At 42.3% G+C, this 13,771-nt stretch overlaps 1 protein-coding gene across 4 annotated transcripts in view; it reads right to left on the minus strand.

The window, feature by feature from the left end:
- The window catches only part of STAT3 (signal transducer and activator of transcription 3), a 53,629-nt gene that overhangs the window by 6,076 nt on the left and 33,782 nt on the right, over positions 1-13,771 (minus strand). For all 4 annotated transcript variants that reach the window (XM_019667061.1, XM_019667064.1, XM_019667063.1 and 1 more), the window contains exons 5-17: positions 11,155-11,250; positions 10,901-10,982; positions 10,612-10,706; positions 10,296-10,447; positions 8,422-8,580; positions 8,177-8,269; positions 7,277-7,336; positions 3,623-3,652; positions 3,428-3,521; positions 3,284-3,331; positions 1,339-1,422; positions 795-893; positions 529-664 (exon numbers count right to left, since the gene is read on the minus strand). In XM_019667061.1, the coding sequence (XP_019522606.1) occupies positions 529-664; positions 795-893; positions 1,339-1,422; positions 3,284-3,331; positions 3,428-3,521; positions 3,623-3,652; positions 7,277-7,336; positions 8,177-8,269; positions 8,422-8,580; positions 10,296-10,447; positions 10,612-10,706; positions 10,901-10,982; positions 11,155-11,250 (1,228 nt within the window). The remainder of the gene's footprint in view (positions 1-528; positions 665-794; positions 894-1,338; positions 1,423-3,283; positions 3,332-3,427; positions 3,522-3,622; positions 3,653-7,276; positions 7,337-8,176; positions 8,270-8,421; positions 8,581-10,295; positions 10,448-10,611; positions 10,707-10,900; positions 10,983-11,154; positions 11,251-13,771) is intronic.

Below are 13,771 nucleotides of genomic sequence, written 5' to 3' on the forward strand. Positions count from 1 at the left end.
GTTGTTGAGCCTGGTAGAGGTGGTGGATGATGTATCAAGTCCCCCTGCCCTTCCTAGCCATGTGTGGTGGCCCAGGGACCAGCAACACACATTCATAAGCAGACAGCTGGTGTTACACATTTAGTGGCAGCACAGGACAAAGCTACTTATAGTTCAGGTAGCACATAAATATCCTACTAAATTTTTTTCTAGGGGAAAACATTTCAAACAAACCTACAGTTTACTGAAGAAATGCATAGGGATGTCAAGTCTATGGCTCCGCCTTCTAACATGCACTTAAAATATCTTCTTAAGGTCAGAGATCTGGGAGGGTGAGGCAGACAGCCACCAAGAGAAAAGAGATCTGCCTCCCACCTCATCAGAATCATCATTCGAAGGCAAACTTCCTCTGCACCTAACTGCCCGCTCCTACCCACGGGAGCACAGTTTCCAGCCTGGGCACGGGGCCTTGCTCCATGAATTTTCCTGAATGAAGAGCCGGATTCCTTTTCTGAGGAGGGCAGGAGGGAGAAGAGGTAAAACGCTGACCTAGGAGTTTCTCTGCCAGCGTAGTCAATTGCTCGATGCTCAGCCCTCGCTTCGTGGTGGAGGAGAACTGCCAGCTCAGCACCTCGGCCACTTGATCCCAGGTTCCAATTGGGGGCTTGGTGAAGAAGTTCACATTCTATTGAAAAGGACACAGTTGCTCATGCAGGTGAAAGGGCGGTGCTGATGACCTGCACTAGGTACCACCATAACCTCTGGGCAGTGAGGAGTCAGAAGGCGGGTTTCTTTCCCGAGGACGGGGCACTAACCTTGGGGTTGTTGGTCAGCATGTTATACCACAGGATGGACGCCCAGGCGTTGGGCATCTGACAGATGTTGGAGATCACCACGACTGGCAAGGAGTGGGTCTGTGGAGCAAGTGGGAGATGAGCTGGGGAGGCCGCTTCAAAAACCCCTTCACCCAGATCTCCTGGGGTTCGGAATAAGGGTCACACTGTAAGCCACACCCACTGCCACCTCTTAGGGAGGTGTGACTGAGTGGGCTCACCACCCAGAGTGGGGAGAAGGCTGACCATGGGCCATAGGACTCAGGTTGCTGTCTGAACATAACCAGAAACTTGTAGAATCTGACTTGCTCAAAGCGGGACGCTCGGTCCACGCATTCCCATGTACAAAACCTGGAAGGCATGCTCCAAGAAGTGAAGCTAGTTAGACAGACAGGTCCTAGAAATCAAAGACGAGGATTCCTGCTTTTTCATTGAAAATCAAGAAAGTTGGGAAAAAAGAATGTGAAGGCCATGATTCAGGGGTGACTCAGGGGTGAGTCAGTCCCGATTCTGCGGCAGAACTCACCTCTAAGTCAATCTTGAGGCCTTGGTGATACACCTCAGTCTCAAAGGTGATCAGGTGCAGCTCCTCGGTCACAATCAGGGAGGCCTACAATAACGAGAGGGACGCTGGGTACTGACAGCCACAGTGGAGGACAGAACATGCTACAGCCTCGCTACACTCAGAAGGGGAATCCACCAGATGGCCGCAGGCAAACGGCCCGGGACTCGGCTCTGAGCATATGCTCTCTTCAGCGCTAGGACTCTCCTATGCTCTGATCCTCAACCTGATCTTTTACTGGCTTTTATTACATTACAGGGATCCAATAGGTGATTTACAAAATGGGTGAGACACAACAAATGACAAGACAATAAGCACCTGTGTGTACCCACCACCCAGGTGAAGGGGAAGACCACGACCTCTGAGAGTCTCTGGGTATCCTTCCCCTGTCCCATCCCCTCCCTCTTCCTTCAGATGTAACTGCTATTTTATCTTTTGAGTTTATCATTTCCTAGCTTTTCTTTGCAGTTTTACCATAGTTATAGCTCTAAACAATGTACATATTACTTAGTTTTAGGCATTTGTGAACCTTAATGCATATGGAATCATACCCTACGCACCCTTAGTGAGTCACTCTTCACATCCAAGTGGTTGCATGCATCATTTTCACAGCTGGACAGTATTCCATCATGTGACGACACCACAAGTCATTTACCCATTCTAGTGATGATGGGTATTGATGCGAGTTGCATTTAGGGCTTAGGATCAGGCTGCTGTGACACTTTGTACATGTCTCCTGGTACACACGTGCAAAGGTTTCTCTACTGTTAACTCCTGGGAGTGGCACTGCTGGTTTATAAAAGCCTGTTCATTTTTATAATGCCAAACTGTCTTCCAAAGCAACTCTAACAAGTTGTATGTACTCCCACCAGCAGTATAGCAGCCTCGTTTTGAACAAGAGTTAACCAATGAATTCTAAGAAATGAAATTCCAATTCATTTTTTAAATACTCTTTTTCTGATTAAAAAAGTAATACAAGCTCAGTTGAAAATACAAATATTACAGAAGCAGCAGAGAGTAGCCTCAGATATGAACAGCAGCATAAATACATAATCACGGTTTGGCATATATGCCTCTAGAGTTTTGTAATGCATACACAAACATGCAAAAAACAGTATAATGCATTTTTTAAACAAATATACGAATATACTACTCAGATTATTTTGCATCTTGCTTTTTCTAAACATATGTTTCCCTATATCATTGCACACTCTTTACTGTCAAGCATTATAAATCCGATTTTTTTTTTTTAAGGCCTGCTACATTTAGAGAAGAGGGAAGAATGGCTCAGGGGACAAATATCAGAAAAAAAAACAGGGGGTGACAATTTTTTTTTAATTAAAAACTAGTTTGGGGTTACATTTACCTTTTTTTCATTTTTTGTTTTTTTTTTAAAGTTTATTCTTGACACTAAGAATCCAATAATCTGAATCAATGGGAGGCAGAAAAGAAATAAAGGGGGTAAAGAACAAAATAGGTTTTGCTTTTTTGCTTTTTTTAAAATGTTTAACTTGGATTTGTTACAACCTTCTATCCCACTTCAGTGAAAAAAATAAGTCACCAAAGGAGCAGCCAAGCGGCATCAGCTGGCAGAAGCTGGAAGAGGAATTTGGAAAGCCCCAGGCCAGGTGGCAGGCTTCTTTTCTACTAAACGGGTTGTGGGTAAGGCAGCAAGGGACTTTCCACTCCTACTTAATGTAAGCTTACTCCCAGGACAACCAGGGAAATGCTCCAAGCCAGAGAGCTTACGGCAGACGTGACTTCTGACCATGTCATTCTGGCCCCCACTGAATGACTACAGCTGAAACGGCAGGCCGATGTCTCTAATTGTGGACAATAAGAAGGCCTTTTTTCTCTCCCCCCTCAAAGAAAATCCTCCTAGTTGGCTTTCATCCCCAACAAAACTTACGTCACAGTTGGCTCGGCCCCCGTTACCACATCTTTGTTCTCTCAGGGTCTGTAAGAAAAGCAAACAGCACCTATGTCACGTGAGGCTGTCCCCCACCCTGTCCTCTGCCACAGGCCCTTGGAGAAGGGAGGCCCTCCCACATACCAAGTGTTTGAATTCTGCAGAGAGGCTGCCGTTGTTGGATTCTTCCATGTTCATCACTTTTGTGTTTGTGCCCAGAATGTTGAATTTCCGGGATCTGAATCACAGGCGAAAAACCAACCACAAAAGGTGACTTGAGTGGCCAAAGAACGAAGTCAGATTAAATAGAAGAAAAGGAAGCCTCTAGGCTGAACTCACCCTCTGAGAGCTGCAACGTCCCCGGAGTCTCTGTTAAGAACACAAACTGGCGTTAATAAAACAGGTCCTGTGTTTCTTCAAAAAAAATCCACTTTGAATTCCTGTCATTTACTCTGATGGAATAACTGCTGTGCTCCTGGGAATTTCTATAAACTCTTCAGTTACATTTTATATGTGAAACAGAAGAACCCTGTACATGCTTAAGTAGTAGACACAGCTGGTTGCCTACCCAACATCTACTGCCCCTTTCCTCACAGAACCTTGATTCTGCGCAGATATCCCTCCCATCCCCACCGCCAGGGGATCCTGATCATTAAGTCCATCAGAACACAGCATGCCCACAGGGCAGTGGTCCAGGGGGCTGGGAAGGAATTATATCCCAGGCGGATTTACATTCCATAGCTAAACACAGAGCAAGGAAGCATGTAGCCTTAACTACTACAAACAACCATGTTGCAACCCAGAAGGGAGCCTTAGAATGCAAGGGGTGAGAAGAGGAGGAAGCTTCTGGGTCCTTGATGCCATCAATGAGTCACTGATCTCACCCTCAGGAACCTGCCCTAACTGCATTTCCAGTATTCCAGGTAGCAAACTTCCTTGTTATTTAAGCCATGCTGGGTTTTCTGTCAAGGTTTACTGTTGTTACCTGCAACTTAGAGCGTCCCATTTGATATAGCTGGAAATAACTCTTCCCAGGGTGTCCACTGTCCTTTAACTCTAGGTTTATGATTATATAGTTTTTTATATAGTCACATTTCTGTCTTTTCCTTTCTTTTTTTATTATTTTATACTGTTTTAAAAGTCCTTCTCCATTGCTATGTATTTGCTTACACTTTTAGAATGAATAATAGCTACTAAATAAATAGTGCATTCCAAGTGGGATTACAGATTTAAATCATTCAGAAGATATATTTCCATATATCACATGTTAGAACTTAAGAGTCTTCACAGGAAAGTGTCCCTATGTCTAACCTATATTTCTTTTATAAAAAACATTCTTTTTTGTCTCATCGCTTTGATGTATAATTGACAAACTGTACTATTTAAAACGTATAATTTAGTACAGTTAGATATATGTATATATACTATATACATTTGTGAAATCACCAGCTCAATTAATAGAATAAACATGTCTATCATTTCCCAAGTTTCCCCATGCTTACTAGCAATCCATTTCCCAATGTCACACTCCACCCCATCCCTGTCCTCAGGCAATCGCTGATCTGCTTTCAGTCCTATAGATTCATTTGCATTTGTAGAATTTTACATAAATGGAAACCTAGCATATATACTATTTTTTTTCCCTTGGTCTGGCTTCTTTCACTCAGCATAATTATTTTGAGATTTAGTCATGTGTTACAGCTATCAATAGCACATTCCTTTTTGTTGGTGAGTAATATTACATTCTATTACATATACCAAAAATTGTTTATTCATTCATCTGTTAATGGACATTCATCAATGAATGTCCAACCCTTTGTGTAGACATATGCTTTCATTTTTCTTGGGTTTAATACCCAGGAGTGTAAAGGTCGGGTCATAGGGTAGGTGCTTGTTCAAATTTTTAGGAAACTGCCAAAATGTTTTCCACAGTGGTTCTACCATTTTGTCATTTTACCACCATTACATTACATTCACCTATGCTTTTAAAGTTCTTTTGTTTAAAACATGTAAATACATCTGGGATTTATTCTGATGGACAGAAAAAATAAAACTCTAGCTTCTCACTCGAATCCCCTCAATACCAAGTTGAGCGGAAACCACTTGCTAAATAATCCATCCTTTCCTCAATGGTTTGAGATATCATTTTAAACATATATTAATTCCTTATATAAACCCAAAGTCTATTTCTGAATTTAGGATTTTGTTTCAATGATCAATCAGTTTATTCCTGCCCTAGTAACATACTTATTTGGTAACTGAAACTTTGTGATACGTTTTAGTATCTGGCAGAGTAGCTTCTCATATCAGCCCTATTATTTTTATCTACTTTTTTTTTTAAGATTTTATTGGGAAATTGGGGAAGGGGAACAGTGTTGGGGAAGTGGGAAAGGGGAACAGCCAAGCTGTTGTCCTTCAATCTTAGTTGAGGAGGGCGCAGTTAGCTCAGCTCCAAGTCCAGTCGCCATCCGGCGATGGCCGCCCATTGGCAGCTCGCTGCCACTCGGCTGAAGGTGCCGTGTTCAATCTTAGTTGCGGGTGGGTGTAGCCCACCATCCCATGCGGGAGTCGAACCAGCAACCTTGTTGTTAGGAGCACGTGATCTCACCAGCTGATGTTAGCAGCTCAGCTGGAGCGCAACTCACTGGCCCATGTGGGAATTGAACTGGCAACCCTGTTGCTCAGAGCTCATGCTCTTAACCAACTGAGCCACTCGGCTGGCCCCTTTATTTACTTCTTAAAAAATGTTTTTGAAAGTAGGATGGTGATTGTTAGGGGCTGAAAGGAGAGAGGAACGGGATTTGTTGTTCAATGGATATAGTTTTGATTTTGCAAAATGATAAAGTTCAGGAGCTCTGTTATGCAATACTGTGAAAACACTCAACACTACTGAACTGCGCCCTTAAAAGTCGTTAAGATGGCTGAAGAACAAAAGGACAGCAACTTGTCTGTTCCCCTTCCCCAATTTCCCAATGCTGTTCCCCTCCCCCAATTCCCCAATAAAATCTTAAAAAAAAATAGTTAAGATGGTAACTTTTATGTTAAAAATGTTTTTACCATAATTATAAATAAATAAATCCTGTTAAAAATCCAACTGCTTTTTATTTTATTTTTTTCATTTAAGATACAACTTGAAAGTCAATTGGAAATCTCACAGGAAAAATTCTATTTGCATTTTGGTTGGTACTGTATTGACAGGGAAGAATCAACATCTTTGTAATAAAATTATAAGTCTGCAATCCAGGAACATGATTTGTCTCATCACTTTTTACAAATATCCTTTCCTCACTAAAATGTCATAGTTTTCTTCAAATAGATCTTTAACATTTCTTTTAAGTTGATCACAATATATTTTTACTTCTGTTGCTTATTGTGAGATAATTTTTCAAGTACCATTTCTAACTGATTAGTGCTAATATATGATTGAAGTTATTAGTTTTTGCTTACTTATATACTTATTAAACCTACCACCTTCCTCAAGTCCCTTATTTCATTAGTAATTATTTCCAGTTCATTCTGATGAAATTTCCAGATAAATAATTATATTACCTAAAAATAAGAATACATTTTCTCTTTTCTAATCTCTTCAAAGGGTATGTGCATTTTAATTTTTGAAAGGTATTGTCAAATTTTGAAAAGTATTCCATCGTGGTGAAGTATGGAACAATTAAAAAAATCCGTTTTCCCCCCATATATTCTCAGTTTTATATAATATGCATAAATTACATTTACAAGTAAAAAAATTAAAGAAAAAGAGTGCTCAAGGTCACAATAGCAATCACAACTCAAATCTGTACCATTAGTTTTGTGGTTTTGTTTAAGCACGTAAATGACAATGCACTGCAAGTCTTTTGAAAACTTTTGTTCAAAAAATGAAGATCTCTGAATGGAGATAAAGTCTCTAAGTTCACATGCTGTCTGTCAAAGTTCTCATTTCTCTATCTCTCATTTGAAAAAAAAAGAAAAAAGGAGCTAAAGATAAGAAGTACTTACTTGTCAATGCACACTTTAATTTTAAGCTGATAATTTAACTCGGGGAATTTGACGAGCAATCTATTTAAAAAAAAAAAAGTTTATGAACAAACGAAAAACAATCCAGTTTTTTTAAAAGTCAGTAGGCTCCCCCAGAAACCTCTAGCTGAAGAAACATAAAATTCAAGTTTTCATTTCTAAGAGGTGAATAAATCACAATTCCAAATTCCTCTTCCTGCCAGTGCTGTCTTTGATCTTAAGTTAAGCATCACCCCTTTAGGCCAAGGTACTGAAAAAAGCCTAAGAACTAAGAACTTGTACAAAGTTGTAAGAGATTCACCAAAGGATAACAAAAAACATTTCATGAAAAATATTACAGGCATACGTGCTCTGCAGCTGGTATTCTTTCTATTAAACCTGAAACCCAACACCATACCAACTTTCTGAAGAGGGAAATTTCACTGCAGAAGGGCAAACCCCAGCCTACCTGTCTGACTTGAGTGTGAAAGTAACACTCCACCCTGCAGGCCCTCCACCCACCTGTGTCCTGTGGCCCTTTAGCTTCTATGTCACTAAGCCTAATACTTTTCCTTAAAATCCTCAGGGAAAAGTACGCTCAAAGAACAGAAAATAACAACAGCATTATTTTGCCCCTTTTGCAGGGCAGAAGGACACACTGTGGTCTAAGACCGTAGGCCTGGGATCATAGGAATAGGCCCAAGTGACTCATAAAGATGACCCTGCTATAGCTTTTTGACAGAAGAATCAAAGAGCAAGTTGATATCATGCCAACAAATTCCACACCCTCCACAGTACCACCTAGGACGCCTGTGAAGAACAACCCTGGCCACCAACTCTGTTCTTATTCTAAGAATGTCCCTCCATAACACATCTACCAAAAGTGGAAGTGCCACGGCCCACCTGACTTTAGTGGTAAACTGGACCCCCGTCTTGATGACTAATGGCCGGTCGGGATGCATGGGCATGCAGGGCTGCCGCTCAACCACAAAAGCGCTGAAAGGGAAACAGAAGGACAGCAGTTCACACACCGCGCTGTGGCCAGTCTCTGTCCTGTGCCTCTGAAGGGAGCCAAGTTCTCGTTTAAGGACGGGATGTTTGAGGGGGTCAGGGGCGATGAGGGAAAGGGATAAGGATTCTAAAGTTACCTTTTCATTAAATTTCTAAACAGCTCCACAATTCTCTCCTCCAGCATTGGCCGGTGCTGTACGATGGGGTCTCCTTTGTAGGAAACCTTTTGCTGCAACTCCTCCAGTTTCTTAATTTGTTGGCGGGTCTGAAGTTGAGATTCTGCTAATGAGGTTATCCTGCCAATAAAATAAGAAAGTTACCAGTTAGTTAGCTAAGGGAGTGTACACGGGTAAACTGGGGAAGGGGATACCATAGCTATAAACACCACTATGTAGTCAGTCCCCTTAAATAAGAAAAGGGAACTTTTTTATTGTGGTAACATATACGTAACATGAAATGTACAATTTGTAAACATACAATTCAGCGGTATTAAATGAGAAAAGGGGGAATTTATTTTGCATTTATTGAGAAAAAGGGGAATTTATTTTGCCTTTTCAAAATAGTCCCTTCCTAAAATTTTACATTTCAAAGAGGGTGCTGGGCCCAGAGGAAGAAGTGTCAAAACCTGCACCAGGAGGAGGTATTAACGGAGTTATCATTGGACAGTGAGGAGCACTAGAACCCAGATATAGAGAACAAGAAACAGGCAATTTGGCACTCACTTTCTTCATCTTATCTTATCCTTGTACCAAAATGTGGGGACCGGGGAAACAGGAGATTAGACAACCCAAGAAGATGGGTTTGAACTAGCTCTGCCACTCACTACCTTTGCAGCCTTGGCCAGGTTCCTTCACCAATCGCGGGCTGTAGTGTCCCCTTGCATGAGAGAAGGGGTTGAATTACACGACTCCCATGAGCCCTTTCCACATCAATGGATTAAAGGGTATGACACTATGTTTCAAAATACTGATAACACTACATATAAAGAAGTAGACAGGGAGACAAAGGCTGATGAAGCCTGTCCCCAAGAAGAAAGCATATTGGTCTCTCCTTGATGTTCTACCACTAGTTTAAGAAAGATTAAAAGACCGCTAAATGAGAATGTGAAAGATGCGAGGCGGGGAAAGAGGGTCCCTGATCAGAAAGCATTTAAAACTGCTTTCAGTAAATTAAAAAAACTCAGGGTTCTTAAGGACATGAACAGGCCTTCTCACGTAGAGTTGCCCTAAATTTCCAATTTCATGCTCTGTGGATCTGGGTTCCCCTTCATGTCAGGTTTCTTCTCCTAGTTCATTTAAGCTGGTGCAACACATTCATTATTGGGCCTTGTACATCACGGGTGCTTAAAGAGATTTGCTCGATGAATGAGTGTAAACGAACAGATTACAGAAGAGCACAGAAAGAAAGCCCACTAACGAGAAAATGTGCAGATTTCTATCTTTATGTGCATACATATAATAACAGATGTCTAGAGTGATGGTCACCAAAATCTTAACTGTAGGTAGCTCTGAATAATTCAGTTTTAAGAGACTTTTCTTCTCTTTATTAATCTTCTGTATTTGAACTTTTTTTCCCTTACAGAGAGCATGTGCCATTTTAGATTATTAAAGTAACTAAAACTTAAAATTTAGTCTATGTGTTAAACACAGTTAAACCAAAAGCTTTATTTAAATGATTAAATAAAACATTTAAAATGCAGTAATATAAATACATTTTTATTTTAAAAATTGTCCAAATGAAGGAAGAACTTTTAAGTCTCAGGCTTCATTTGAATAGGCAAAAGTCCCTACCTTTGAGATACAGTACCAACTTTTTGGGCCTGCCAGTTATGACCCTAATTTAGCACAGCTTTCTAGAAGGAAAGGAAAAATTTCTCTTTCATCTTTTACCAGTTTTCTAGATGAAAAGCCCCCACCTTTGAGACATAATACCAACGCTTTGGGCCTGCAGCTCTGACCATAATTTAGCTACTTTCTAGAAGGAAAGGAAAAACTTCTCTTTCATCTGTTACCAGTTTTCTAGACGATCTAGGCAGATGTTGGGAGGGCCTCCAATGCAAGCGATCTGTTGCCGCCTCTTCCAGTCAGCCAGCTCCTCATCCGTGAGAGTTTTCTGCACGTACTCCATGGCTGACAAAAGCCCCGCCAACTCACTCACGATGCTCTGGTTGGAAACGAAAACAAAACCAGAAAACATTTCCTCAGACCGTCTCATACCACATGGTGTAGTCGATTCCAGAGAAGGAACTCATTAGAAACCAGACTGGTTCTGCCACGAGAGGCCACAGGTGAGTGAGACACGCAAGGGAAGCTGCCTAATGTTCTTACTCGCCGCATCTGGTCCAGCGCAGTCAACATCTGTTCCAGCTGCTGCATCTTCTGCCTGGTTACTGACTGGTTGTTTCCATTCAGATCTTGCATGTCTGTGGAGAAAGGAAAAACTCCTTGACCTGAGGGAACACTCCCATCCTTAGAAACTAGGCTCCCTTAAGCAACGGTAGCCCCCTAAGAACCCCTCCCCGCAAAGTCTGAACACAGTGTCAAGACAAGTCCTGAAACTCAAGTTACACAAACTCACTTTCTACAGGAGATTTTAAAGTCTCTAATATTCACTTGCCTCCTTGACTCTTGAGGGTTTTATAGTTGAAATCAAAGTCATCCTGGAGATTCTCTACCACTTTCATTTTCTGTTCTAGATCCTGTTTCAAGCAAACAAACAAACACAGAGAAGTAGAAAAGACTTCCCTGGGGAAAGGGCAAAGAAAGTTTCCGAGAAGAAGGAAAATCAATCCAAAACCTCGGAAAGGATACAGGCAGGACCCAAAGGCAACATCCCCAGGGAGCGGGATATCACCCCCAGCCCCGCTTTACCTGTACGCGCTTCCGAACATCTTGTAGATGCTGCTCCAGCATCTGCTGCTTCTCTGTCACCACGGCAGCTGTGGGGTGGTTGGCCTGGCCCCCTTGCTGCCAAAGAAGGGAGTTGACACACGTGTGAATGCAGGAAATATGGGGAGAAAAATACCTCTGACCAGTCTCCATCCCACCCCACTCCCCTTCCTGTTTGGCCTGAGACGCTGCTGCCATTGGGAGGGGAAGGGAAACAGAGGCAGTGTGCCTGCTGGGCCTTGTGCCGGGTGATGTGCTGGGTAGCCCCGCGGCAGCCGGTGCTCGCCAGGGGCTGGCAGGAAGTTCTCGCTGAGTTTTACCTGCGTCCTTGGCCTTTCACCCTGAGGTCACATTATAAACCTCCTCTGTGTATTGCACTAGGAGACCACAGGTTGAGCTAAGACATGGTCCTTACCGTCTAAAAGCTCATTCTAGGTCAGTATGTAAAAAAAACTCAGAACAATTTATGACAGCAGATTTTGGATGCCTATTTAAATGTATGGAGTATCTGATCCATTATTGTGGAATAATAAAAAACCATTCTGTCCTGGGGTGAAATGCCATAACAAGAGAGATTATCTCAGGGGAGAAGGGGAGACTGGTACCTTAAAAGGGTCAAATAGCACATGAAACTTAAAAATGATGAGTTTTGTCAAAGTAATAGGACATTTGATTTAAAAAAAAAAAAAGACCATGTAAAAGCTGAAGTGATCGAGGCAGTGTGGTACGGGCACAGGACAGAGATAGCAATCAGCGGCACAGAACTGAGAGTCTGGGAAAGACATTACAGACCCAGTGTTCCAAGTTAGAAATTCTCAGTTGTCTTTCATTTCAGAGTCACCAAATTCTTGGCTCTAATTCCATAATCTCTCAACTCAGTCTCTGGTGCCGCTGGCTCAGTTTCAACCCCAACTGTTGATCTTTTTGCTGCTAATCTCTCTCACTTCCAATCTGTTCTCTACATTGATACTGGAAGTCTCCAAAATAGATCTGAACATGCCAGTGTTAGAGGGGGCCATTCTCTCCCTTTCCCATGGTCCCAACCCAAGCCCACAGAATACCAAGTTCCCTTAGAAGTTTCAAGAAGGCAATCTCCACCCCTACTTATTCTCTTCATAAGGGGGTGACTCATCTGGTGGGTGAGACTGGGAGAAAGACTCTGTGTACACACTGATCTTCGAGGAACCCAGCACTCAAACTGATGCCTCTCTCCTCCCACTCTTGCCTTTCTGGGGCACACGGGTCAGGAGTGAGGGCCTGGCTCTAGAAGCAGTGCTAGCGGCCCATCTCTCTGTGTTCAGTGGGTTCTAGTCTATCTCTAAAGCTCCATATGGGTGGCTGGGGAAGTGCTACTCTCTAAACCCAACCTCTCCACCCCCAGAACTAACTCAGGGGGCAGGCATCAGAAAGCCTCCATGGTTCCCAACCCGAGCCACGCTTTCCAGTCTTGTTTTACCAACAATACAGCTGATATTCTAGTGAGTATTCGATACCCATGTCTATTTCTCAATTAGTGCTGCACTTAAAGGAGGAAAATATTATAGAGGTGATTCATAATCACCTACAGAAACCCACCTCTCATCCCTTTGTCAAAACTATTATCTGCCACTGTTTCCAGGTATAAACATCTCAGCCCAGCAGAGACAGATGTTTCACACAGTCTCATAACAACTTAAACCTTCCCTCCCTGTGCTTCGGGCGCCCCAAACTACCCACTCTTCCCCGAATACAGCATGTTTTCACACTCTACCTCCCCACACACTGTCCATTCATGCGTGTGCGTCTGCCCAAGCACACCTGAACTCATTCACCTTCAAACTCAGCCCAACTGTTGGCTCTCCTGGGAAACCTTGTTCAGCTTCCCGAGGCCAAAGTACTCACATCCTCCCATAGGTTTTTCTCACTTTGAGTGTTTGTGTGCCTGTAATCTCAACTCAACTGAGAGCCCTGGGAGCAGGGATCACGTCTGTTCGTCTTCCTATGTCTTGGTGCTTTACTCATAAAAGACACTTAAGAATATGCCAAATGATATAAACAGAGAAAGTAACAGAGAAAGGCCTCCACCCAGGCCTTAAATACACAACTGGTAGCTCTATGTCAGGGGCTGCAAACTTTCTCTCTAAGGGCAAGGTGGTAAATATTTTTGGCTTTGTGGGTCATACAGTCTCTGTCAGAAATATTCAGTCCTGCCACTGCAGCATGAAAGCAGCCACAGACAATGCATACATGAATATGTGTGGCTGTGTTCTAAGAAAACTTCATTTATGAGATCAGGTAGCCTGGAAATCTATCGTAGAGAAATCAAAGCATGAATATATAAAGATATATAGGGAGACACTGGACTAGTATTGATAATGGAAAAAAACAGAATGAAGTGAATGTCTTCCAAAGGGGGAGGGATTGAATAAATTACAGCAAATCTACACCACAGACCATAATGCAGCAAATAAAGAAAATGAGTTAGCTTTACATTACTTGACTTAGAAGGATTTATATGATATAGTATTAAACGAAAAAAGCAAGATCAAGGGAAATGAACCCATTTAAGGAGAGAGAGAGAGAGAGAGAGAGAGAGAGAGAGAGAGAGAGAGAGAGAGAG

The sequence above is a fragment of the Hipposideros armiger genome, unplaced genomic scaffold, assembly GCF_001890085.2.
Source record: "Hipposideros armiger isolate ML-2016 unplaced genomic scaffold, ASM189008v1 scaffold_482, whole genome shotgun sequence".
NCBI lineage: Eukaryota > Metazoa > Chordata > Mammalia > Chiroptera > Hipposideridae > Hipposideros > Hipposideros armiger.